General features: G+C 38.5%; 1 protein-coding gene across 1 annotated transcript in view; it reads left to right on the top strand.

Moving 5' to 3' along the window:
* The window catches only part of SERPINA10 (serpin family A member 10), a 72,249-nt gene that overhangs the window by 8,622 nt on the left and 36,380 nt on the right, over positions 1-27,247 (top strand). The window contains exons 5-7 of the mRNA XM_056816072.1: positions 4,443-4,713; positions 9,959-10,106; positions 27,029-27,212. Coding sequence (XP_056672050.1) covers positions 4,443-4,713; positions 9,959-10,106; positions 27,029-27,212 — 603 coding nt within the window. The remainder of the gene's footprint in view (positions 1-4,442; positions 4,714-9,958; positions 10,107-27,028; positions 27,213-27,247) is intronic.

Raw genomic sequence — 27,247 nt, 5'->3', positions numbered from 1 at the left:
GTTACAGTTATGTCTGACTCTTCATGACCCCATTTGGAGTTTTTTTGGCAAAGATACTAGAGTGGTTTGCTATTTCCTCCTCTGGCTCATTTTTCAGATGAGAAACCAAGGCAAACAAGGCTGAGTGACTTGTCTGGAGTCACACAACTAGTGTCTAAGGACAAATTTGAACTCAGGTCTTCCTGACTCCAGATGTGGTACTCTATCCACTGTGCCACCCAATCCCCCAGACCATCTCATATAGTTCTCATATAGTTCTTTCCAAATTTTACCCATAGTTCTTTTAACTCCAATTCAAATGCCACCTCTTCCACAAAGCCCTCCCTGATTATGCCTTTCCCCTCTTGGACCTCACAAAGTTCTTTATTTCATATCTTAATCATTTGCCATATTTTAAGTGTGATTGAAAGAGCAATGGATTTGGAGTCAGAGAACATGCAGTCAAAGCCAAACTCCGCTATTTACAACCTATGTGATATTGTTGGGCAGACCACTAATCCTCTCTGAACTATTAATTTTTATATATGTGAATTGAGAAGAGATGGACTAAATGATCTCTAAAGAGATCTTAGGAAGGTAGAATCAACAAATCCTAGCCACTAGTTAAATATGGGGGGTGGTGAGTGAGAATGAAGTGTTGATGGTGCTGGAGTTTGTGAACCTGGAAGAATGGGGTTGGCTTTAGCAGAAATCAGCAAGATAGAAGTTTAGAGGGAAGAGATCATAAAGTCAACATTGACATGTTGATGTTCAGATGCCTTTCAGGGCATCCAGGTGGAGAGGAACAGTAGGCAACCGGAGATGTGAGAAGAGCTCAAGAGGGAGGAATATTGTATATTTGTGGGAGTCATCTGCCATAGAGATGGTCATCGAACTTTAAGAGTAGAATTTTAGACCTCAGGGACAGGCTCTGTGTGTGTGAATTGAAAATGCCCTTGTATAAGATTATGCCATTTCTGTCTAAACATATAAAGATGGCTGTCTAGCCTGTGACATTGATGAATTGTCTGATCTGGGATCAGACCAACCCCTCTCCAAGGAAGACTGATTTCAAAACACAAAGCCAGCCCTACTCAAGTCAATTCCTCTGAACATAATGGCCATATAAAGACAGCCAAGGAAGCAGGACAATACCCATGGTTGATTATTTATTATTTCCTTTCCCTTTCTCCAAGTACAGTACTAAATTAGAATTAAGTCCATCCAACAGACTTGAAATATTTGTAAGTTGAGGAGTACATCATTTAGGGGAACCCAGGATATGAAACATTTTCCCTGATTACTCTTAATATCACCAATATAAAAGTTAAAATTAAATCTCAATAATAAAAATATTATATTTTAGGAGATTTATTAATGATCATTAGAAATCAAGGAATAAAGAGGATCCAAAATAAAGACCATGTGCCCATGGCTGATCAGCCAGTTCAAATGCCCATCTTACCACCACCAAGCTCACGACAGGAAATAAAGAGGCAGAACCTTCCATGTCCCTGCCTAATATTCTCTGTCTACAGGAAGTTGGTGGGCTCCTGGGAAATGTATTTCTTTTTTTAGGGTAACAGATTTTTCAATTATACACCAGCTTATCTCCCTACCACTAAATGCTGATTACACATAAGACCATCATGAAAGCAATTAGCAAGTGAACTCATTTATCTAAGCAAAATAATTCACAGAAATTGGGGAAGTTACAAAGATTAGAATGGAAAAACACACACACAATAATAAAGGAGTTCTTCAACTGGAAGGAAGATAAAATACTTCATCAGCACAACCAAGGAGAAAGGAAACACTGTAACCAAGGATAGTTTGCTCTCTATGGTTCTGGGCCCTAAAATTCAAGGAATGTAATTGGGACTGTCTTTCTTGGATGCCTGAATCTCTGGGGACTCTCATTATCCATTCAGAGGTTCACATCTTCCTTTTTTGATCCATCTCTCTCCACATCCTTCTTCAAACAATCCTCCAACAATCTTCCTTATGCTGGTACACAAAGTATGTGGCATTCTGTCAGCCAATCACGAATTGTATCTCTAATACAGCTCCAGAAAAATTGCTCGCCTTGCTTGGGTTGGGAGTGTAATCCCCATCAATGGTTATCTCCATCTTCAAAACAAGAAGCCAGCCCTACTCAAGTTGATTCCTCTGAACATAATGATGGCAGCTAGCGAGAGGAGGGCAGCAGTTGTAGGCAATAGCTTTAGATGGGTACTGACCTCTTGTCTTCTCTGGAGTTATTAAAGGCAGCAAGTAAAACAGGCAGAGTTTATCCTCTTGTATGTTGACTTGTCTTAATGCTATTGCAGAGCAATTTGTCCAGAAGGAGAGAGATCTGTTGAGCAAAGGAGAGCAGTTCTAGGAATCTAGAACTTTCTCTGGTTTTACTCTTCCTGGTGTAGGGACCAGCATCACATTTGTTTTGTAAAAGGAATTTGTTCCTTACCAATTTTCTAAATAATTTATTTAATATTGGAATTAGATGATCTTTAAATGTTTGGTAAAATTCAATTGCAAATCCATCTGGTCCTGATGCTTTTTTTCTTTCCTGGGGGACTTTCTGTGTTTCTCAGTCCCTGTAGAAGTCTTATGTGCTAAGTCACTCTGTGAGTTCTCTGAGGACTTGTGCTCAAAGCCCACTGATCCATGTGAGTAATAATTAATCAGAATAAAATAACTTACTCTCCATCAGGTGCTTTATAATTATTATCTCATTTGATGCTCAAAACAACTCCAGGAGGTAAATGTTGTTATCCCCATTTTACAGTTAAGGAAAATGAAGTAACCAGGGTCACACAGCTAGTAAGGATCTGAGACTGGATTTGAACTGAATTTTTCTGACCTCTGACCAGTGGCTCTAGTCACTGTGCTTCTTAGCTACCCAATTAGTCAGTCGGTCAATAAGCATTTATAAAACATTTACTCTATACCAGTGCCGTGTACTGGGAATACAAAACATGTTCCTTGCTTAATGACACCTTCTATATTGTTCCCTCTTGAGTAGAAACATGGAAGAAAAACAACTGCTTGATCACATGGGTTGATGGGTGCCACGGTCAGGGTCCAGCCCCACTCTCAACTCCAGGGTTCCCAACAGGTGGCGAACAATCAGTCAAAATAATAAAATAAAATAAATAACGGAAGACAGCTTAATCATTACAGCCATGGGACTGCTCAAAGCTCAAAGCTGCTCCACCATTCCCAGGCTTGGTTTTTATTTTTATACCCATTTTCTTGGCAGACAGATTACATTACCTAACACACATGTTCAAAGAGAGATAATTGGAAAAGTGATACATTAACTTTTAACAAATCACTTGATTGACATTCTATATTTTTGTATTGTGATTACAGATAGAATACAAGATAAATGATTTCGTCACAGGTGGCTTACTAGGCAGTTTGAGTTACTGATTTGTGTAATTGAGTCACTGAGGCATATTGAAGCTTAGTGTACCTGTACTGTACCTGTACCTATTGTATGGGCCTCTATGATTGATTTGTGTGCTGGCTTCATTTGCTGGGAATTGTGTACCTAAGTAAAAGTTAACCCACGATAGTCTTTTGGGATTGGGTTTGAGGGTCTGATCTTTTGGTGATGTTTTAGAGAATTAGGATACATGTGTTTTGTTCTTGCATTATTTCTTTTGAGACTAGGGGGAATAATGGTCATGTCAATTCATAGGTAATGGGCATTAATGAAAGAGGTCATGTAAAGGGGATAGAGTGGGCAGTCACATCTCACCAAGGGCCACTCTGTGGTCTCCCCAGCTACCACGCATGACTCTGTCAAGGTGTCATGGTCTGATGGCCCCCAGCAGATAGGGATATGATTGGAGATACAGACTCTAAATGATCACCCTAGTGCAATTATCAATAACATGTAAATAGGTCTCCATCAATGATATATGTAAAACCCAGTAGAATAGTGTGTTGGCTATGGGGGTGGGGGAGGAGGGGAGGGAAAGAGCATGAATCATGTAACCATGGAAAATATTCTAAATTAATTAAAAAATTTCAATTAAAAAAATTAAATAAAAGGCCAAAATAAATAAATTGTTCCCTCTTTTCTTGGGTGACTGTGGCAGAGGTCATAAGACTTTAAGACATAAGAATTTTATTAACATTTTATTGAGTTCTGTAAAGTATTCCTTTGATAATTTAAATGGCATAGCACTAAAAATTAAAATTAAATTAACTTTGGTAATGTTGTCATTTTTATTATATTGATACAGCCTAGCCATGAGCACTGAATATTCATCTTTATGTGTTTCATTCACTCTCTTCTCATTAGCCTTTCTTTCACCCTCCTATTTTACTTCTCTCCCTTATTTCTCCTTTTCAATTCCTTATATCCATCTCCTTTTTCTTTCTTTCTATCCCCACCCCTCCACCCATTGCCTGTTTCCTTCTCACTCCTTCTCTCTCTCCCTCTTCCTCAGGAAGATGGGCAAAACCGTTTGACCCCAACGCCACCAAAGTGCAGAAGTTTTTCATAAATAAGAATGAAAGTGTGGATGTGTTGATGATGTCCCAATCAAAACCCAATAAACTCTTGTTTGACACGGAGCTATCTTGCACAGTGGTGCAACTGGAGTATTCCGGGAATGCCACAGCTTTCTTCATCCTGCCAGAGGAGGGGAAGATGAACCAGGTAGTAGCCTCCCTGAGCCGAGACACACTGCACAGGTGGTCACAACTTATTCAGCACAGGTAATCTCACAGATAATCAGAATGATGGTCTCCTCCAGAGGGGCCTGGACTTCTGCCATAGGCTGTGTCAAAAGAGAAATTCGGAAACTGAAATTTTTAAAATTGAATTTAGTTTTCTTATTGACTCAAGCGGTCATTTCAGACATGCCATATAACATAGTGGAAAAGAATACTGGACTTTTAAGTTCCCAGAGGATCAGTTCCTGGCTCTGTTACTTCCTTGCTGTGCAGTGCTGGGCAAACTGCATTACGATCTATAAAACAGAAATTATAGCATTTATACGTAACATTAGGAACAGCTGAAAGTGAATGGCACTTCACAACAGCTACATCAATATGAGCAATTGTTTATGTTGCTGATATTAATGATAACTATACTTTCTGATGCATCACCCTTAGGTGGGTGTGCCTCACGCTTCAGATATATTTCTCTTTCTGATAGATTCTCACCCAAATAATTAAGGATCTGCCAACCAATACTGACGTGCTTGAATATAAACAGACCCTACAAGCAACCTTTCAGTAAATGATAAATTACTTGAATTGTATGTATTTTATAAGCTAAGATTTTGGATAGTTTTCTTTGCTTCTTTTTTTTTAAACCCATACCTTCCTTCTTTGTATCAATACTGTGTATTGGTTCCAAGACAGAAGAGTGGTAAGGGCTAGGCAATGGAGGTTAAATGACTTGCCCAGGAAGTGTCTGAGGCCACATTTGAACCCAGGACCTCCCATCTCTAGCTCTCAATCCACCAAATCACTTAAGCTGCTCCAAAGGGTTTTCTTAAAGTGGAACTCAATCCTATATTGAATCAAATCAATGATACAGCCCTTGCTTGAAGATTTCTAGGCATTCGAACCAAAAGCTAAATAGAGGGTACTACCTGTTGTTATGGTGAAAATCACCTTTAAAGATTGTTGTAATATTAATTCATGGTCGCCAAGGAATTTACTTATGAAATTCCTAAAATTAAACACTCAAGTCAGAACGGAATTTATGGTGGTTTAATCTCAACGGGAGTAAGAAAAGGGAGAGGGAGAGAAGGAGAGAGGAGGAAAGGGAAAAAGATTAACTCAACCTTTTGGCAGAGCCAGAGGGAGTTTAGGCCCAAAGGCCAAGGTAGAGAAGAGAATCAGTCCTTGACTCACGTGACTGATCTGAAGGAAAGCTGTCTGCAGGCCTCCTCCCTGCTCAAGCTCCTAGCACCACCTGCCGCCTAGCTCTGTCCACAGGAAGTGAGTGGATTCCAGAGGCTGTTCCCTACCTCACTTCCTGTGCCTCACAAGTGCCAATGGTGACTCAAGCTTGGCTTAGGACAGCCCAGGTGGGCAGTTAGTTATTGCTGTTTTGTCATTGACTAGCACATGCCCGTGTAGTGTGGGTGTGCACAATTTTGGGTGCTAGACCAAGCAAGATGGAGATTTTAAAATTCACAATTCCCCTTGATGATGATTGGGGGACTAGTCTCCCCAACTGATCACTAAACATAAGCGTCCTGTACCCCGAAAAATTCTAACTGCAAATGTATACAAAATTTTGCCCTCTAACAGGAAAACTACAAAAGTTGTAGACTAGGGGAAATAGAGGAGAAAGATAGCAAACCAATGTTTTGCTGGGCGCATTGACAAAAGTCAATTAGGGGGCAGTCCCCTTTGGCATAAGAGTGTACATTCAAAAAATTGTTCAATCAACCGCACCCCAAGGTTCATTCTGGATCTTCCTGTAGTGAAAGGGTTTAGATATCTTTCTGCAAACAGTTCATTCTCTGGATTCAGTCAGTTAGCAAGCTTCTTCTCTGAAGATCTATCTCGAACAAAATTTAAATCTTGGATTTTATGAAAATACAATCCCCCCTGAAGAAAGTATTGAAAAAAGCACCGAGTCCAGCTGAGGATGCAAGGTTTAGTTGTGGGGGGATGTGAGTTAATTCAAAAGGAAAACAAAAACAAAAATGAAAACAAAAGGAAAAAAAGAAAAAGGGAAAAAATTAAGGGAAAAATATAAACCCTTTATATATACATATATTTATATTAAAGAAGAATTCAAAATCAGTATCAAAATATCAAAAAATCTATGTATACAAAATTTTGAGAAATCAAGAATAAATTTTCTCACAGGCCCTTGTATTAGGGTCCAGTTAAGTAATTTCTAATCCCACAAATCTGTAGGACAGAATGCAGTAAATTTCAATTATCCATTTGCAGGCAAGGCTACAGGAAGTTACCATACTATAGGAGAGAAAAAAGGATCAGATTCTTATTTTTATAGGGAAGTGTCATTCCCTTGTATGATTTTACCTTCATTCTCAGGGATGGAGGGAGCCAGGATGGTAGCCAACCTTTGGTACTTGTCTGTAGGTATTTTCATGAAGAGTGTGGATACAAGGAAGACCTACATCTTAACGTATGTCAAGTGTCGCAACCCTGAGCCTCACACTAGGTTCAAGTTCTTAGTATTGGTTTAGAAGTGCATCAATCCTACCTGGATTGGCTTTTGACTTTTAGACCTGTGAGCTCTTTTGGCATATTCAGGTTATCTCTGTGATCCTTTTTTGATCCCGTTCCTAGAATCAGACACAAACATTAATCATGGTCCCACAGCAATTATCAATAAATGGCAGATTCTCATAGTCTAAAGCTGTTTGGGTATGTATTAATAATATAGCAAGTATATATATTTAAACTAATATTATTGTGGAATAAAAATTAACGTTGATTATATGTACCTTGAGTACATAGAGATGAGAACAAAATAAGGAAAAGAGAAAAAGGAAAAAAGAAAAAAAATAAATGCAGGAATTCAATGTGTCAAAAACAAAATAAAACAGTTCCACTTGTCAATGGGTAGTTATCTCCAATGCATATATATGATACAGTCAATCAGTCTCAATAGAAGATGTTCTCTTTACATGTGAGCAATGAATCCAAGAGTCCTTTTCTCCAACCTTTATAGATGTTGGAGTAGTTAACAATATTTGGAATGGTCCTTCCCAGGAAGGCTGGGTTGCTCCTGTACGCTGGAAGTTCTTTATATACACGTTGTCTCCTGGGTTCAGGTCATGAAGTGAGAAGTCTAGTGGTCCGGCTTTTACTGCAGCTCCGGATTCATGTAGCTCATGCAGTTTGTGCTGTAATTCCTGTAGATAGGAAGCAATAGAGTATCTCCCCCTAATAGCAATGTATAAGCCAGGGAGAAAGGCTTAGCCTGTATAGGCGGATGTCCAAAAAGCATCCCAAATGGTGAGATGTGTAAGTCTCCTCTAGGCTGGCTTCGAAGATAAAATAGGGCCAGAGGGAGAATTTCAGGCCATTTTAAATGGGTCTCAGTGCATAATTTGCCAATCATAGTTTTAAGTTCTTTATTCATCCTTTCAACTTGGCCTGAACTCTGGGGATGATATATAACATGGAATTTGGGAGTTATCCCCAAGCAAGAATATATCTGATTTAGAACAGAATCAGTAAAATGACTTCCCCTATCGGAATCAATACGTGCTGGCAGGCCAAAGTGAGGAATAATTTCTTTTAAAAGTACTTTAGCAACAAAAGCCACTGTGGCTCAGGCTGTATGAAATGCTTCTGGCCATCTGGTCAGTTGGTCTACTATGACCAGACAAAATTTATATTGTCCAGCCTTTGGCATTGTTATGAAATCTATCTGCAGGTACTCAAAAGGTATGTAAGCCAGAGGACGCCCACCAAAGGCTTTGCCACGAAAGGCATGTTGGTTATATGCCTGGCAGGTAGAGCAGGCTGAACACACTTTAGATGCTATGGTAGTTATACCAGGGGCTATCCATACTCTCTTAACAGAGTCCACGATGCCCTGGGTACCAAAGTGGCCATTATTATGAACAGATTGGCAAATTTGGTGATAGAAACTTCTAGGGAGCAGGGGTATCCCTTCAGGTGACACCCATACTACACTGATCTCTTTTGCTTTGAATTTTTGTTGCCATTTTTCCACTTCCTTTTCATTATAGGAAAGTGATAAATTTAAGTCATTGGTGGCCGTTAGTGTCAAAAGTAATTCAGGCCCTTCTATGACTGCTAGTTTTGCAGCGGCATCTGCTTGGTCACTTCCCCTAGAGACAGGGTCAGAGCCACCTGTATGGGCAGAGCAATGAACTACAGCTAGGGCTTTAGGAAGCTGGAGAGCAGAAAGGACTTTGTTAATAATTTCCACATTAGCTATAGATTTTCCAGCTAAGGTTAAAAATCCTCTCTGGAGCCATAGCATCCCGACTGAGTGACAAATGCCAAAAGCATATCTAGAATCCATATAAATTGTTGCCCTTTTACCCTTGGCAATTATTGGTTTTGTTTTGTTTTTTTCCTCTTATCCTCGAATTATTGTAATCTTTAAATTGATTATGTTTTTATGATCCTTTGGGGAAGTCCTTCTTCCCAGAGGATCAAACGGTGGAATGTAAAAATGGAGACTTGAATCCAGGACTTCAATCCCCAGAAGTCCTTGCTCCACTTCCCCCAAATGCTTTGTAATCTCACTGAATTCTCACCTGGGCCGAGAGCAAATTATGATTTAAAGGGTCTCCGCCATAGGCGGGGTCTCTTCTCTTCCTGTCTCCGCTGGCAAGCAGACGTGTCTCATGATGTGAGTGAAATTGAATTGGGCCTCTCGGCCTTTCTTACTTGTAGTTTTCTTAAATTCTCAACCTTTAATAAACCTCTAAAAATATCATACTCCTTGCAGAGAGAAACTAATTTCTACCTGCCTCAGTTTCCCTAAATTTTAACTGTTACACTGTGTGAGTCATTTAAAATCCTTGAGTCTTTGGGTCCTTATTCAAGGAATTAAGTGTGATGATTGAATTTGAGGAAACGGCCTCTGAAGTCCTTTTTAACTCCAGAGCTCTGATCACACAAACATGTTATCTCTGGGTTAAACGAGAGAAGTCCAGTTCTTGTGAATGGGCTTTGAGTAAATGCTTGTTGAGTTGACCTTAGCGATGATCTACTCCAAGTCTCCACCTTGCTCTGACTTTGGGGCTTTTTCCCACTCCACTGTCTGGTGTCCTCTATGTTATGTGGCCAGCAGAGGAGGGTGGCTACCTGAAAGGGGTTCAAGGGGGTGTCCTGTAGCATCTGCTCCACTCTGAAGAAAGCAGGGCAGCCGCGGACAGCTCTGAGAAATCAGAGACAGGGGATTTGAAGGTGAAGATGCCCAGGGCCCTTTCTCTTGTTTCCCCACACTTTTAACCATTTTCTGCCTCCCCTGGAACAGATCCATGAACTTATACATCCCCAAGTTCCAGATTGCTGAGTCCTATGACCTTGAAAGTGTCCTGAGGGAAATGGGCATGACGGAAATGTTCACCAACCTCGCCAACTTCTCTGGCATCACTCAACAAGCCTCAGTGAAACTGTCTGAAGTAAGTAACTCTAATCTACTGCATTGCTCAGGAAAATGGGTACTTCAGGGACATACTTCATTACTAATTATTAGAGGAAGTAGGAGACCTGGGTTCTTTTTTTCCCTTTTTTAACCCTTACCTTCCATCTTAGAATTGATACTGTGTATGGGTTCCAAGGCAGAAGGAGTGGTGAGGGCTAGGCAATGGGGGTTAAGTGACTTGCCCAGGCCAGATTTGAACCTAGGACCTCCCATCTCTAGGCTTGGCTCTCGATTCACTGAGCTACCCCCCAAGACCTGGGTTCTGATCCTGTCTCTGCTGTTAACTAGTCAATTATTCAATCAGTCAACTATTTATTCAAATGTTCTAGGCACCGTGCTAGGTGCTGGGGACCTCTGTACATAAAATAAAGCAATCCCTTCATTTTGAAGCAATCCTAACTCCCAAAAAGCTTCCAAGTTTTAACAGGGGAGACAACAAGGATATCTAAAATATGTAATGAATAAAGATATAATTAATAAATAAAACTATATACAAAGTATTCTTGTTCAGTCATGGTAATGTTTGGTTCTTTGTGAACCCTTTTGGGATTTTCTTGGCAAAGATAGTAGAATAGTTTGTCATTTCCTTTTCCAGCTTGTTTGACAGATGAGGAAACCGAGGCACAAAATGTTCAATGACTTAGCTAGGGTCACATAGCTATTTGAATTCAGAAAGATGAATCCTTCTGACTCTAGGTCTGGCACTCTATCCACTGCACCATCTAACTGCTATAATTGAATATAAACTAGTTTGGAAAGAAAAGCCCTAGAAACTGGGTATTAGGAAAAGCTTTGTGCAACATCTGATGCCTGAGCTGCCTCTTGAAGGAAGAAAGGATGGGGTTCTCTGGAGATAGAACTCTATGAGATGGAGCATTCTAGGCATTGGGAGTTAGTCAGTGCAAAGGTGCAGGCATGGGAGTGAGGAACAGAGAAAAGACCAATTTGTCTGAAACTAACCTTGGCTGTCCTTTGGAGGTCTTGGGCTCCAGTCACTGGGGCACCAGGACAGAGACAGCCACAATGCAGTAGCAGAAAGGAATGATAAGGCACAGGATAAGCTCACATTTCTAGCCACTAGGGGGAAGCCTTGGGCTGGCCATGGTACACAGCTGGCTTGATGTGAATCAGTTTCAAGACCCTACATCAGATCCTCCCTTTTATTCAGACTGCCTCTAAGGATGCCGCTTGGAGTCTCGGAGTCAGCCAATGACAACTCTGTGGCCTAATCCAGGCCACTACCTGGTTAGCAGCTAAAAATGGTTTTGACATCGGTGAAAAGCAAAACAAAATATTTTTGTTATATTTAAAAAAATAAAAACTATTCTTAGTTCTAAAGCCAGACAAAAACAGGTATTGTTTGCCAGCTCCTGCTCTAGGCACTTACATAGAGGGAGTTCACTTGGCCAGGTTAATACCACTATCTGACCGTCAGACATTACATATAATTTTGTTCATAAGAGCAGAGAGAAGTCAGTCCATTAGTCAGCCAGCACACATTAAGTACCTACTGAGTGCTAGACACTGCCACTATGAGAGCTAGTTCTGAGAGAGAGATCCTTTGTGCAACCTCTTTCCATATAAATTCTTCTAAATATCCTCAGGGGCAGCTGGCTGGCTCAGTGGATTGAGAGTCAGGCCTAGAGATGGGAGGTCCTGGGTTCAAATTTGACCTCAGATACTTCCCAGCTCTGTGACCCTGGGCAAGTCACTTGACCCCCATTGCCTAGCCCTTACCACTCTTCTGCTTTGGAACCAATACACAGTATTGACTCTAAGATGGAAGGTAAGGGTTTAAATTAAAAAAAAAAATTCCCCATCCTCTACATTTGGCAAGTCATTTAATCTCCCTTGGCATATAGGAGGGAAAATGATCCAGAAGATTAAAAAGGACTAGTCTTCTCCAACCCCTCATCACAAATGACAAATAGAGTAATAGGGGAAGGAACAGCTAAAATAAACACACACATACACACTTAAAAATCAACCATAACATTTTTTTAAACCCTTATCTTCCATCTTGGAATCAATACTGTGTATTGGTTCCAAGGCAGAAGAGTGGTAAGGGCTAGGAAATGGGGGTTAAGTGACTTGGCCAGGGTCACACAGTTATGAAGTGTCTGAGGTCAGATTTGAACCCAGGACCTCCCATCTCCAGGCTTGGCTCTCAATCCACAAAACTAATGAGCTGCCTCCTCTATACAACTTTCAAGGCTCAAAATGCCACTTCTTTATGATGTCTGTTTCCCCCTCATCCCTCTAGCTGGAAGTGATCTCTCCCTCATCTGATTTCTCATAACTTTTTCAAATGAGCAAACAAATGAACAAAAAACCCAACAAAATTGGCAAAACAGTACAGATAAGAATTAAATTAAATTAAAATAAAATTAAAAAAAATAAAGTAGAACCAGAAAAGCAACTAATATTTAGGAACAAAGGAAATAGAAAGAATAAACTCCATAAGATATTCTTTTTTTTTTTTAAACCCTTACCTTCCATCTTGGAGTCAATACTGTGTATTGGCTCCAAGGCAGAAGAGTGGTAAGGGCTAGGCAATGGGGGTCAAGTGACTTGCCCAGGGTCACACAGCTGGGAAGTGTCTGAGGCAAGATTTGAACCTAGGACCTCCCGTCTCTAGGACTGGCTCTCAATTCACTGAGCTACCCAGCTGCCCCCACCATAAGATATTCTAAGAGACTTCTTCATGTGGATAAATATCATAGTCAAAGAATAGCTGACCAAAGAAAAATGGATACTCCTAGGCTGCCCACCTGCTCCTGCATAAAGGGTGGCCAGGGCAGTCATCATTCTTCCCACAGTTTTTCCCTAGAGGCTGCTACCCTGGCTTCGTGTCTTGTATTTTCATCTCCTCCATTCAGATGTATTTCAAGTTAGCTGTTCCAAAAGCCACTGATGTCCTAACCCTGAGTGGGACTCTTGGGATCCTGGTCACCCATATCTCCAGCATCCAAGTTCCAAAGCCTTGTGTGATTACTTTGCAGGATGAGTGTGTTGTTCAGTCATTTCAATCATGTCTGATTCTTCATGATCCCACTTGGGATTTTTCTTGGCAAGGGTTTTAAAAAAAAAGAATGCACAGGACATAAACAAGGAAAAACCTGAGCTTAACACATCTAGACACATCATAGTTAAATTCCAAAGTTAAAAAGAAAAATAATACAAGTTTCTAAAAAAAGATTTTAAAAATCACATACCAAAAATATATATATAGTTAGGTGCATGGTAGACTTTTCATGCATAAAACTTAGAATAAAACATTTCTTAAGATAAGAGGTATGGGCCATGAGCTTAACCTATCCACCTAGCAAAACCTATTATACCCTAAGATCTTGTCAACTTATCCCATCACTTCCAGGCAAATAGAGGAGACAGAAGCAGTGTCATATTTTATATTCTTGGGTTCAAAGATCACTGCAGACAGTGACCAAAGCCATTAATTTAAAGATATTTCCTCTTTGAAGAGAAAACTATGGCAAATCTGGAAGCATACTAAAATGCAGAGATCACCAACAAAGGTCAGTATAGTCAAAGTTGTGATTTTTCCAGGAGTAATATATGATTTTCAGAGTTGGACTATAAGGAAAGCTCAGTGCCATAGAATTGACACTATCAAATTGTGGTGCTGGAGAAGACTTTTAAGAATATTCTTGGTCAGTCTAAACGAACACTCTAATGCAAATATTAACAACATGGCAATGGGTTCGAATCAAGAACACATGTGATACCCAGTGGAATCACGCGTCGGCTACAGGGGGGGGGGTGGGAGGGAGGAAAAGAAAATGATCTTTGTCTTTAATGAATAATGCATGGAAATGATCAAATAAAATACTATAAAATTTAAAAAAAAAGAATATTCTTGGTCAGGAAGGAGATAAAATCTGACAATACTTAAAGAAATTAAATGAGACCATTTACTGCAAGGTCAAATATTGAAGCTGAAGCTTAAATACTTTGGCCACATAATAAGGCAGGACTCCTTGTAAAAGATTGAAGGCAAACAGAGAAGGAGACTGTAGAGGATGAGATGGAAAGCTAGTGTCATGGAAACAACAAACATGAACTAGGACCAACTTTGAGAGATGGTGGAGGATAGAGGGACCTGGTGTGCTATGGTCCATGGGATCCCAAAAAAGTTAGACATGACCGAACAATTGAAAAACAACAACATAAAAATAGGAGATGAGAATCTTATCCACAAATACAATTTCCAAAGTTTACAGAACTTCAAGAAAACTTTTGCGTAATGAGTGACCAATCTAAAAGGATGTCTTTAAAACAACCAAGAAACAATCAATACCAGGAGCCAGCTGATAAAGTTGAAAAAGCATTTGATATATAATCAGAGGACCCAATGTTAAACAACACCACTCTCACTTACTAACTAGGTAATCTCAATCGAGTCACTTAACCTCCTCATTGGTTTCACTTTTCCTCACTTATTTTCTCCTGGGTTGGACTAAATGGCTTCTATAGTCCTTTATACCTTAAAATCTATAATCCTACAATCCTATATCATTGATTCTCTTGGAGGACTGTACTAATTAATTTGCTAGAAGTTCCAGAAGAGTATTTCAGAGAAACTTGAAAAAAACACTGGAGTATAGATAGACAAGTTAATTATAAAGTAAAACTAATATCTTTGATAAAGGAGAATACAAAGTCAAAATACCCCATATGGCTATTAATGTAAGGCAGAGGCATTCTGTGTATAGTAAGCATGAATTTATGATAAAAAAAATAATAGCTTACATTTATATAGTATCCACTACATTATAGACACTGTTAGGCACTTTATAAATATTATTTCATTTGATCCTCACAATAATTCTAGGAGGTAGATACTATTATTACCCCCATTTTATAGTTGAGAAAACAGGGGCAAACAGAAGTTAATTGATTTGTCCAGAATCACATAGCTAGTAAGTACCTGAGACCAGATTTGAATTTAGATCTTCCTGACTTCAGTACTGGTGCACTAACAACTGCCACTCTGCTGTGTGATGGAGTAGACACCTAGCATAGTAGATGTCAGGAAGTCAGGCTCCAGGGTATCCTTAGAATTGGGAAATCTCAACTCCATAAGTCACCTGACACATCCATTCCTGTGACTCTAGGCAAATCTGTTAACCTCTCAGTGCCTGCAGGCAACTCTCTAAAACAATGGGCTGCAACCTGTATTGGTAGAAAGGATTTCTCTAGACCAAGGAAACCACAGATCTAGACAATTCCTGCCCTCCATCCCACAAGTATCTTTCTAAGAGATGCCTGAAGAAAAGACAAATTTAAGAATCATGAAGCTAATCACAAATGGGTTGAACTCTTGAACAAAAGGCAAAAGAATTGCAGAGTAAATTCAAAAGCAGATTGATAATATTCTTTTTTTTCCATTTGAATTAATTTGTTTAGTCAATTTAGAACATTATTCCTTGGTTACAATAATCACATTATTTCCCTCCCTCCCCTCCACCCACCCTTCCAACAGCTAATGCACAATTTCAATGGGTATTACTTGTGTCCTTGATCAGAACCTATTTCCATGTTGTTGTCCACGCTAGGATGCTCATTTAGAGTCTACATCCTGTTAAGATTAAAATTCAGGGGAAACTGAGGCAAGGTAAAAATTAGTTTTACTCTAGAAGTATTATATTTTCTAAAGGTTTATTAAAGGTTGAGAATTTAAGAATATACAAATAAGAAAGCACATGCGTAGGAGGGCTGAGAGGCCCATTCCACCTCACCTACATCATGAGACGCATCTGCTTGGAAGTGGAAACAGGAAAAGAGAGTCACTACACTTTTACAACCAGTTAAATAGACCTTTTGATCCTGCCCAGGTAAGGATCTCAGTGAGATTACAAAGCATTCTGGGAGCCAGAGAAAGGACTTCTGGGGTTTGGAGTCCAGAGTTCAAGTCTCCATTTTTACAATCCCCAACCATATCCCTTTGACCCATGTATTCAAGCAGTTGTTTTTCTTCGGTGTTTTTACTCGCACTGTGTTTCCTCTGGATGTGGATAGTGGTTTTCCTTGTAGGTTCCTCCAAGTTGTTCAGGGTCACTTCATTGCCATTAATGGAGAAGTTCATTACATTTGATTGTGCCACAGTGTACAATGTTCTGGTTCTGCAACTTTCGCTCTGCATCAATTCCTGGAGGTTGTTCCAGTCTCCATGGAATTCCTCCACTTTATTATTCTTTTTAGCACAATAGTATTCCATCACCAACATATACCACAATTTGTTCAGCCATTCCCCAATTGAAGGGCAGCCCCTCATTTTCCAATTTTTGGCCACCACAAACAGCACAACTATGAATATTCTTGAACGTCTTTTTCCTTATTATCTCTTTGGGATACAAACCCAGCAGTGCTATGGCTGGATCAAAAGGCAGACAGTCTTTTATCGCCCTTTGGGCATAGTTCCAAATTGCCCTCCAGAATGGTTGGATCAATTCACAACTCCACCAGCAATGAATTAGTGTCCCTACTTTGCCATATCCCCTCCAGCATTCATTACTTTCCTTTGCTGTCATGTTAGCCAATCTGCTAGGTGTGAGGTGATACCTCAAAGTTGTTTTGATTTGCATCTCTCTGATTATTAGAGATTTAGAACACTTTTTCATGTGCTTATTGATAGGTTTGATTTCTTTAACTGATAATTGCCTATTCATGTCCCTTGCCCATTTATCAATTGGAGAATGGCTTAATTTTTTGTACAACTGGTTTAGCTCTTTATAAATTTGAGTAATTAGACCTTTGTCAGACGTTTTTGTAATGAAGATTGTTTCCCAATTTGTTGCTTCCCTTCTAATTTTGGATGCATTCATTTTATTTGTACAAAACCTTTTTAATTTGATGTAATCAAAACTATTGATTTTACATTTTGTGATTTTTTTCAAGAGGTTTTAAAGTCTTTCCTTTCCCAAAGATCTGACAAATATACTATTCTGTGTTTGCCTAATTTGCTTATAGTTTCCTTCTTTATATTCAGGTCATTCACCCATTCTGAGTTTATCTTGGTGTAGGGTGTGAGATGTTGATCCAGACCTAATCTCTCCCATACTATCTTCCAATTTTCCCAGCAGTTTTTTATCAAATAGTGGGTTTTAGTCCCACAAACTGGGATCTTTGGGTTTATCATAGACTGTCTTGCTGAGGTCATTTACCCCAGGTCTATTCCACTGATCCTCCTTTCTGTCTCTTAGCCAGTACCAAATTATTTTGATGACCACTGCTTTATAGTATAGTTTGAGATCTGGAACTGCAAGTCCTCCTTCCTTTGCAATTTTTTTTTCACGATTTCCCTGGATATCCTTGATCTTTTGTTCTTCCAAATGAACTTTGTTATGTTTTCTAATTCAGTAAAAAAGTTTTTTGGTAGTTCAGTGGGTCAGGCAATAAATAAGTAAATTAATTTGGGTAGGATTGTCATTTTTATTATGTTAGCTCATCCCACCCATGAGCAATCAATATTTTTTCCAATTGTTTGGATCTAGTTTTAATTGTGCGGAGAGTGTTTTATAGTTGTATTCATATAGTTCCTGTGTTTGTCTCAGCATATAGACTCCTAAGTATTTTATATTGTCTAGGGTGATTTTAAATGGAATTTCTCTTTCTAATTCTTGACGCTGAAATGGGTTGGGGATATATAGAAATGATGATGACTTATGCAGGTTATTTTATATCCTGCAACTTTGCTAAAATTGTTGATTATTTCAACTAGCTTTTTGGTTGATTCTCTAGGATTCTTTAAGTAAGCCATCATATCATCCACAAAGAGTGATAGCTTGGTCTCCTCATTGCCAATTTTAATACCTTCAATTTCTTTTCCTTCTTTAATTGCTACTGATAGTGTTTCTAGTACAATGTTAAATAATAGAGGTGATAATGGGCATCCTTGTTTCACTCCTGATCTTATTGGGGTGGCTTCTAGTTTATCCCCATTGCAAATGATGTTTGCTGATGGTTTTATATATATGCTGTTTATTATTTTTAGGAAAGGCCCTTCTATTCCTATACTTTCTAGTGTTTTCAATAGGAATGGGTATTGTATTTTATCAAAGGCTTTTTCTGCATCTATTGAAATAATCATGTGATTTTTGTCCTTTCACTTGTTAATATGGTTGTTAATATGGATGGTTTTCCTAATATTGAACCATTCTTCCATTCCTGGTATGAATTCTACCTGGTCATAGTGAATAACCCTTGTGAGGACTTGCTGGAGTCTTTTTGCTAGTATTCTATTTAAGATTTTTGCATCTATATTCATTAAGGAGATTGGTCTATGGTTTTCTTTCTCTGTTTTTGACCTGCCTGGCTTTGGGATCAGTACCATATTTGTGCTGTAAATTGAATTTGGTAGAACTCCTTCTTTGCTTATTCTGTCAAATAGTTTGTATAATACTGGGATTAGTTGTTCTTTGAATGTTTGATAGAATTTATTTGTGAATCCATCTGGACCTGGGGATTTTTTCTTAGGGAGTTCTTTGATGGCTTGTTCAATTTCTTTTTCTGATATGGTGTTGTTTAGGTAATTTATTTCTTCCTCTGTTAGTCTAGTCAACTTATATTTTTGTAAGTATTCATCCATATCACCTAGATTGCCATATTTGTTGACATATAATTGGGCATAGTGGTTTTTAATGATTGAATTAATTTCCTCTTCATTAGAGGTGAAGTCTCCCTTTTCATATTGGATACTGTCCATTTGGCTTTTTTCTTTCCTTTTTTTTTTAAATTAGACTGACTAGTACGTTGTCTATTTTATTTTTTTTCAAAGTACCAGCTTCTAGTCTTATTTATTAAATCAATAGTTCTTTGACTTTCAATTTTATTGATTTCTCCTTCGATATTTAGGATCTCTAATTTAGTCTCCATCTGAGGATTTTTAATTTGTTCACTTTCTAGTTTTTTAATTTGCATGCCCAATTCATTGACCTCTGCCCTTCTTAATTTGTTAATATATGAACTCAAGGATATAAATTTGCCCCTGAGTACTGCTTTGGCTGCATCTCATAGTTTTTGAAAGGCTGTTTCATCATTGTAATTTTCTTTGTTTTTATAAATTGTTCTTTAACTAACTGGTTTTGAAGAATCATATTGTTTAATTTCCAACTAATTTTTTATTTACCTCTCTATGTACCCTTACTAATTGTTATTTTCATTGCATTGTGATCTGAGAAGGTTGCATTTATTATTTCTGCTCTTTTGCACTTGTTTGCAATATTTTTATGCCTGAATACATGGTCAAGTTTTGTGAATGCACCATGTGCTGCTGAAAAGAAGATATATTCCTTTTTGTTTCTACTTATTTTTCTCCACATGTCTACTAACTCTAATTTTTCTAAGATTTCATTTACTTCTCTTACCTCTTTCTTATTTATTTTTTGGTTTGATTTATCTAGTTCTGATAGAGGAAGGTTCAGGTCTCCCACTAGTATAGTTTTTCTATCTATTTCATCCTTGAGCTCCTCTAGTTTCTCCTTTACAAATTTGGATGCTATGCCATTTGGTGCATACATGTTGAGTATGGATATTTCCTCATTGTCTATACTGCCTTTTATCAGGATGTAATTACCTTCCCTATCTCTTTTAACAATATTTATTTTTACTTTGGCTTTGTCAGATATCATGATTGAGACACCTGCCTTCTTTTTATCAGTTGATGCCCAATAGATTTGGCTCCATCCTCTTACTTTCACCCTATGTGTATCTACCTTCCTCATTTGTGTTTCTTGTAGACACCATATGGTAGGGTTTTGGATTCTAATCCACTCTGCTATTCGTTTGTGTTTTATGGGTGAGTTCATTCTATTCACATTCAGAGTTATGATTACTAGCTGTGTATTTCCCAGCATTTTGATTTCTACTCCTGGTCCTGCCTTTTCTTCTTTCACTATTTCCTTTTACACCAATGTTTGTTTTTAATCAATCCCCCTAGTTTCCAGCCTTATTTTACTTCCCTTTCTACCCGCCTCCCTTCTTACTCCCCCCCTATTTTCCCTGCAGTCTTTCTAAAATTGACCCCCCCCCACTCCCTCCCTCCCTTGGACTGCTTCCCTCCCCACCAGTCCATTTGTTACCCTTCTACTCCCCTATAGACGCAAATCTATTCTCTGCCCCACTGGATTGGATTGTTCTTCCCTCTTTGGGTCAATTTCAAAGCATGTAAGAGTTGAGTATTTCCTATCTCCAATCTCTTTACCCTTCCAGTGTATTGATGTTCTCCCCCCTCCAGCCATGAGCTTTTTTGTGACATATAAATTTACCCCCATTTGTTTCTTTTCCCATTTCTTTTAGTATTAACCTCTTTTTTTTTAGCTCTAGTTGTATATATAAACTGTGACCATGAAAATATGGGTTTCAAGACTGTGAATTGCCCAAACTATAAAGATAACTTTTAGCATCTTGATTTTATATCAAAAATAAATGGTCACCATGGGAAAAATTCCCAAATATGAAATACCCAAGTCAGCTGGGTTTTATGGAGATTTTAATTAATATAAATGAAGGAATTAAGGAAAGAGAAAGAGACAGAGAAAGAGGAAATAGTAGGAAAAGGCTAGGGTCTAGGCCAATGGCCTAGGCCTTTCTCTTTAAGAGAGAAACTAAGTCAGTCTTTAATCTCTCACCACAAGATCTTTCCAAGCAAAACTCTAGTGTTCAGAGACCCAGCAGCCTCCTCTGACACCTGACCTCCAATTCAGCCACCAAAGCTGAACTAAATTGAACTACTTTGAACTGGTTCAGACAGCTCCTTTTAAAGAGAAATTTCTCTTGTGTCACCTCCCCTAAATTTTCACATCTACCAATCACAGTAGATGCTTTTCCTAGGACAGCCCATTCTTAGTTTTTAGTTCTCACCTTCTCTGGGTAGATTATATCTTCTGAGTACTTCACACCTCATTGTTAAGCTTGCCCCTTGCAAGTTGCCTGACCTTTTAGTGATTAATTTGACCTTCATAGGTACTTAGCACCCTTTTGTATTAGATCTAAAAATAGACCTAGCTTAAGGGCTTTTGCCTCACTATAAGTATGTGTTAAGTACTTTTTCATTGTTCAGTAAAGAGTTTACAACTTTATCTTCCCCTAAAGTATGCCTAAGTATGGATGGAGTAATGTTAGAGTTCCCAATACATTCCTGACCATGTACCTCCATTGTTTAAATGGGGAATAACCTTAACCATAACCTTAAGATAATGTTCCAAGGTAGAGTCTGAGAAAATTTAAGATTCACAATATATATATATATATATATATATATATATACACACACACACATATATGTATTTACATATGTATTTATGCATGCATGCTATCTATATACCTATTTATGTCTTGTCATTTAATCCTATACAGTTTGTCACTGTTCCCTCTAAATGTAATTCTTCTAGCTGCCCAGGTGATAACAACAGTTTTTAAGAGTTACCAATGACCTCTTTTCTTATAGGGATCCATAACATTTTAACTTATTGAGTCTCTTAAAAAAAAAGGGAGGGGGAGTTTGTTTTGTTTTGTTTTTCTTTTTTCCCTTTTTAAAAAAATTACCTTTTGATGATTCTCTTGAGTTCTGTGCTTGGGCATCGAATTCTCTGTTCATGTCTGGTCTTTTCTTTACAAATTCTTGGAATTCTTCTATTTTGTTGAATGACCATTCTTTCTCCTTTAAGAATATAGTCAGTTTTGCTGGGGAGTTGATTCTTGGTTGTAGACCTAGTTTCCTTGCTTTCCAGAATATCATATTCCATGCCTTTTGGTCCTTCAGTGTAGATGCAGCCAGATCCTGCATTATCCTCACCGTGGTTCCATGGTATCTGAATGAGTTCTTCTTGGCAGCTTGTAATATCTTTCTTTGGTCTGATAGTTCTTGAATTTAACATTCCTGGGTGTTGTCAGTTGGGGATTAAGTACAGGAGGTGATCTGTGGATTCTTTCAATCTCCACTTTTTCCTCTTGTTCTAGAATATTGGGACAGTTTTCTTGGATAATTTCCTGTAGTATTATGTCCAGGCTTTTTTCTTTTGTCATGGTCTTCTGGTAGACCAATGATTCGTAAATTGTCTCTCCTTAAACAATTTTCTAAATCCTCTGTTTTGTGAATGAGATGCTTCATATTTTCCTCAATTTTTTCATTCTTTTGGTTTTGTTTTATAGTGTCCTGTTGCTTTGTGAGGTCACTTAATTTTAGTTGTTTTAGTCTGGTTCTTAAAGACTGGATTTCATCCCTTGCTTTTTGGTCATTCTTCTCTTTCTGGTCTGATTTTCTTTGGAGGTCATCTTTCATCCTCTTTACCTTATCTTTCATCTCCTTTGCCTCATTTCCTATCTGGTTGATTTTGGCTTTCAAGACACTATTTTCTCATTTTAGTTCAAATGCCTCTGTTTCCAGATGACTTATCTTAGTTTTTAAGTTCTTTTTCCAATTGTCTTCAGCCTCTCTTAATTGTGTTTTGAATTGCATTTTGAGTTCTTCCAAAGCCTGTATCCAGTTCGCTGGGATTTCTGATTTATTGTTTGCTGATCCCTCCCCTTCTGTTCTGTTAGCTGTATAGAAGCTGTCTATTGTAATTTCTTTCTTCTTTTTCTGTTGTTTGCTCATATTCACCCCTTCTTTGCTCCCCATATTTATCTGTGCTCTTGCTCCTCTCATTTTCTTTTTGTTTTGGGGGCTACTGTCAGTCTCTCCTCTTGGAGCTTTGACAGAAGATCTCTCGATGCAGTCTGTGGGGGAGGGTTGTTGGGGTTTGAGCTTCCCTGTCCTCTGGAGGCTTTTGATTGGATTAAAGTCCAGCAGTCAATGAGGGAGGGGTGTGGAGCCTGGGCTTCCCTGAGTTCTGAAGACTTTTGATGGGATTAAGTTCAGCTGGGTTGGACTGGGTGTGCTCTGAGGCCAAAACCTCCTGGAAGGCTGGAGCAAATATAGAGGATCTCCACAGCTCTGGCCAGGCTCCCAGTTCTATGCTCCATCTCTAGCTCCTTCCCCACTGTCTGTTTTCCACTCTCTGAGCTTGGCATAGCCCTGCCTGCAAGGTACACCCTCCAGACCAGCACCTTTGCCCTCCCAGAGATTCCTGCTGCCGCTGGATGCTCAGTGTTCTCAGTGGGTGGGGGGAGGGGTCCTGGGACCTTCCTTCTGCCTTCCCTTTAAACCCGAGTGTTCTCAGATTCCAGCTTTTGTGGGGGCGTACCTTTTGAATTGAGTCCAGCAGGAGGGTTCCTTGGCTCTATCTTGTTGTTAGGTTTGATTTTCAGTTCCCTTGGAGGGTTTGGTTTGTGATCAGTAAGGAAGGGTATTCAGAGGTCTGAACTTCTGCTCCTTCTTGGCTGCTATCTTGACTCCACCCTTCAGATTGATAATATTCTTTCGGTAAATATTTAATTTTTAAAAATCTAAATGCATTTAGAATAAAATGTTGGTCTAAAATTTATCCTGCCACTACCAAATCTCAAAAAACATAAATGGCATTAATGATATTGGTCAAAGTTTAATTCAAATGAGAAAATATTAAAAGAAACAATAGAAGACATTAAATTATGTCTAAAAATTCCATGTAAAAGAAGCAAATATCAATCTTAAATATAAATGTATTTAATAATTCTTTATCAAAATACAAAGAGAAAACCTGAGAAATGCAAGTTGATACATCTATCTACATAAAATATATATTAAAAATAAGCATTTTTAACACTACATTGTCAATATGTGATGAAACCCAACAAAGGATAAATAAGAAAGAAATATAATTGCTAAGCAGAATACTGGGGACAGTTAGATGGCTCAAGGGATAGAATACTAGACCTAGCCTCAGAAAGACTCACCTTCCTGAGTTTAAATCTGATCTCAGACATATATTAGCTTTGTGACCCTAGCCTGTTTGCCTCAGTTTCCTCATCTACAAAATGAGCTAGAGAAGCAAACTCCTCCTCTTTTGTGTCAAATAGGGTCAAAAAGAATCTGACATGATTGAACAACAACAAACAGAATATTCTAGATCTTATTATGGCATTTTATGGAGCAAACAAGTAATTTATATTCTTTTCCCAGTATTTCTATAAGTTATACAAAATGTGATCTCATGATGGGCCACAAGGAAGGTAAAGACAAACATAAAAAAATTATATGTGATATGCTTATATACCATGATGCAATAAAACAAGTAATAAATAATGACTCAGTGATTTAAATATGTAGATACAGTATTTTAAAAAGTGATCTCTTAAGTAATTATTGAATGAAAGAGAAAATTACAAAACTAATTTCATATAAGGGGCAGCATGATAGAGGGTATATTAAGTAGCCTCACTTCAAGAAGGGACAACTTGGTTTTGTTGTTTGCAGTTGTTTCTGATTTTTCATAACTTCATTTGAGGCTTTCTTGGGAAGAATCCTGAAGTGGTTTGCCATTTCCTTCTCCAGTTCACTTTGAGGAAACTGAGGCAAACAGGGTTAAGTGACTTGCCCAGGGTCACACTGCTACTAAGTGTCTAAGGCCAGATTTGAACTTGGGAAGAGGAGTCTTCCTGACTCCAGGCATGGCCCTCTATCCACTATGCCACATAGTTGCCTAGTGATTCATATTGGCTATGTGCTCTATGATACATACTGGCTATGTGAAAATGCACAAGTCATTTGACTTCTTTCAGAACAGTAGCATTCTGTATTGGTAGACTACTCTGGTAGACTGAGAATTTGAAAATGTAGAGAAAATGGATAGGTAGGCTGACCTAATTCTAGTACCTGTATTATTGTTGTTCAGTCATTTCAGACACATCTGACTTGGTTTTTTTGGTTTGCTTTTTAAACTTTTATCTTGTCTTAGCATTGATACTGTGTATTGGTTCTAAGGCAGAAGAGCAGTAAGAACTAGGCAATGAGGGTCAAGTGACTTGCCCAGGGTCACACAGCTAGGAAATGTCCGAGGACAGATTTGAATCCAGAATTTACTGTCTCTAGGCCTGGCTTCTCTCAAGTCAGATTTCATTTGGGGTTTTCTTTGCAAAGATACTGGAGTGGTTTGACATTTCTTTCTCCAGCGCATTTTGCAGATGAGGAAACTGAGGCTAACAGTGAATTGTCCAGGGTCATACAGCTAGTCAGTGTCTGAGGTAAGATTTGTCAGGTCTTCCTGATTTCAGGTTTGGCTCCCTATCCACTGTTGTATATAACTGCCTATACCTCTGCCAAGAAAACTCCTAATGGATGTAGACTCTAAATGATCATCCTAGTGCAAATATCAATAATATGGAAATAGGTCTTGATCAATGACACATGTAAAACCCAGTGGAATTGTGAGTTGGCTACTGGAGGCAGTAGAAGGAAGGGAGGGAAAGAACATGAGTCTTGTAACCATGGAAGAATATTCTAAATTAATTAATTAAATAAAAATTTCCATATAGAAAAATATATAGTAAGCTGAAATATAAAAAAAAATAAAAATAAAGAAACGCCAAATGGAGTCAGAAAACATCATACAGGACTGAAATGGTTGAATAACAAATATTAGAGCTGTTACCTGAACCTATTTTCTGCATATTTTTTTAAACCCTTTCCTTCCGTCTTGGAATCAATACTGGGTATTGGTTCCAAGGTGGAAGAGTGGTAATGCTAGGCAATGGGGGTTAAGTGACTTGGCCAGGGTCACACAGTTAGGGAGTGTCTGAGTTCAGATTTGAACCCAAGACCTCCTATCTCTGGGCCTGGCTCTCAATCCACTGAGCCACCCAGCTGCCCCCTTATTTTCTGCATTTTTTAGCACAGTGTCTGATACATAGAAAATATGTAACAAATGTTTAGAGATTGATTGATTGATTGATTCTCTCTATGGCCCTTTTCCCACTATACTACACTGTCTCCTCATGAGTTTTGTGAATTTGGACCAATAACAAACTCTGGGAGCCTCAGTTTTCTTTTTGGTAGAATCTGCATTATCAACTTCATGAGGTCCATAGAAAGTACTTTATAAACCAAAAGCAACAGAAATGGAAGCTAGAACAAATATTGCTGATTAATTGAGCAAGGAACACATGTAAAGCATTTTACAAATTTAATGATGCAAATAATTATTGGTTTGTTTAAATGTTTTATTTCCCCAATTACATGTAATATTTTTCCACATATATTTTCTGAAGTTATATGACCCAAATTGTCTTTCTCCCCTTCCTTTTCCCCTCCCGGGTCTGGTAAGCAATTTGATATGGGTTATCCATGTATTACCACACAAAATAAACTTCTATATTGGTTATTGTTGTAAGAGATATTCATATAAAACCAAAACACCTAAATAAAAACCCTAATAAACTAATGTGAGAAATTGTATGTTTTGTTCCGCATTCTGACCCCAACAATCTTTCTCTGGAGGTAGATAGCATTCTTTGTCACAATTCCTTCAGAGCTGTCCTGGATCACTGTATTGCTGAAAGTAGCTAAGTCTTTCACAGTTGATCATCACACAATATTGCTGTAACTGTGTACAATGTTCTCCTGGTTCTGCTTATTTCACTCTGCATCAGTTCATGTAGGTCTTTCCAGCTCTTTCTGAAATGATCCTGATCATCATTCCTTATAGCCCAAAAGTATTCCATCACTATCATATGCCACAATTCGTTTAGCCATCCCCAATTGATAGATATCCCCTCAATTTCCAGTTCTTCGCCACCATAGAAAGAGCATTTTTGTACAAGTAGGTCTTTCCCTCCCCTCTTTTTTTTAAGTTTCTTTGAGATATAGACCCCGTAGTATTATTGGATCAAAGAGTATCTACAGTTTTATAGCCCTTTGGTCATGGTTCCAAATTACCCTCCAAAATTGTTGGATGAGTTCACAATTCCACCAACAAGTCATTTTAGTTGTTATTGATTGGCTCATTCATTTCTCTTTTCCAGGTCCTCCATAAGGCTGTAATTAGCATTGATGAAGAGGGCACTGAGGCAGCTGCAGGCACTGGAATGAGATTCTTTTTCAAATCAGCACTTCCAGTTGTCAAGTTCAACAAACCCTTTCTGTTCATTGTGTTCGACCATTTCACCTGGAGTGCTCTCTTCCTAGGAAAGATCATGAACCCTGCATAAGTGCTTCCATGTAAGATGCCAGCCGTATTGTGT

Source organism: Monodelphis domestica, chromosome 1 (genome assembly GCF_027887165.1).
Source record: "Monodelphis domestica isolate mMonDom1 chromosome 1, mMonDom1.pri, whole genome shotgun sequence".
NCBI classification, from domain to species: domain Eukaryota; kingdom Metazoa; phylum Chordata; class Mammalia; order Didelphimorphia; family Didelphidae; genus Monodelphis; species Monodelphis domestica.
Note: the sequence above shows the minus strand (reverse complement) of the source record. Positions and strands in the feature narration are given on the sequence as shown.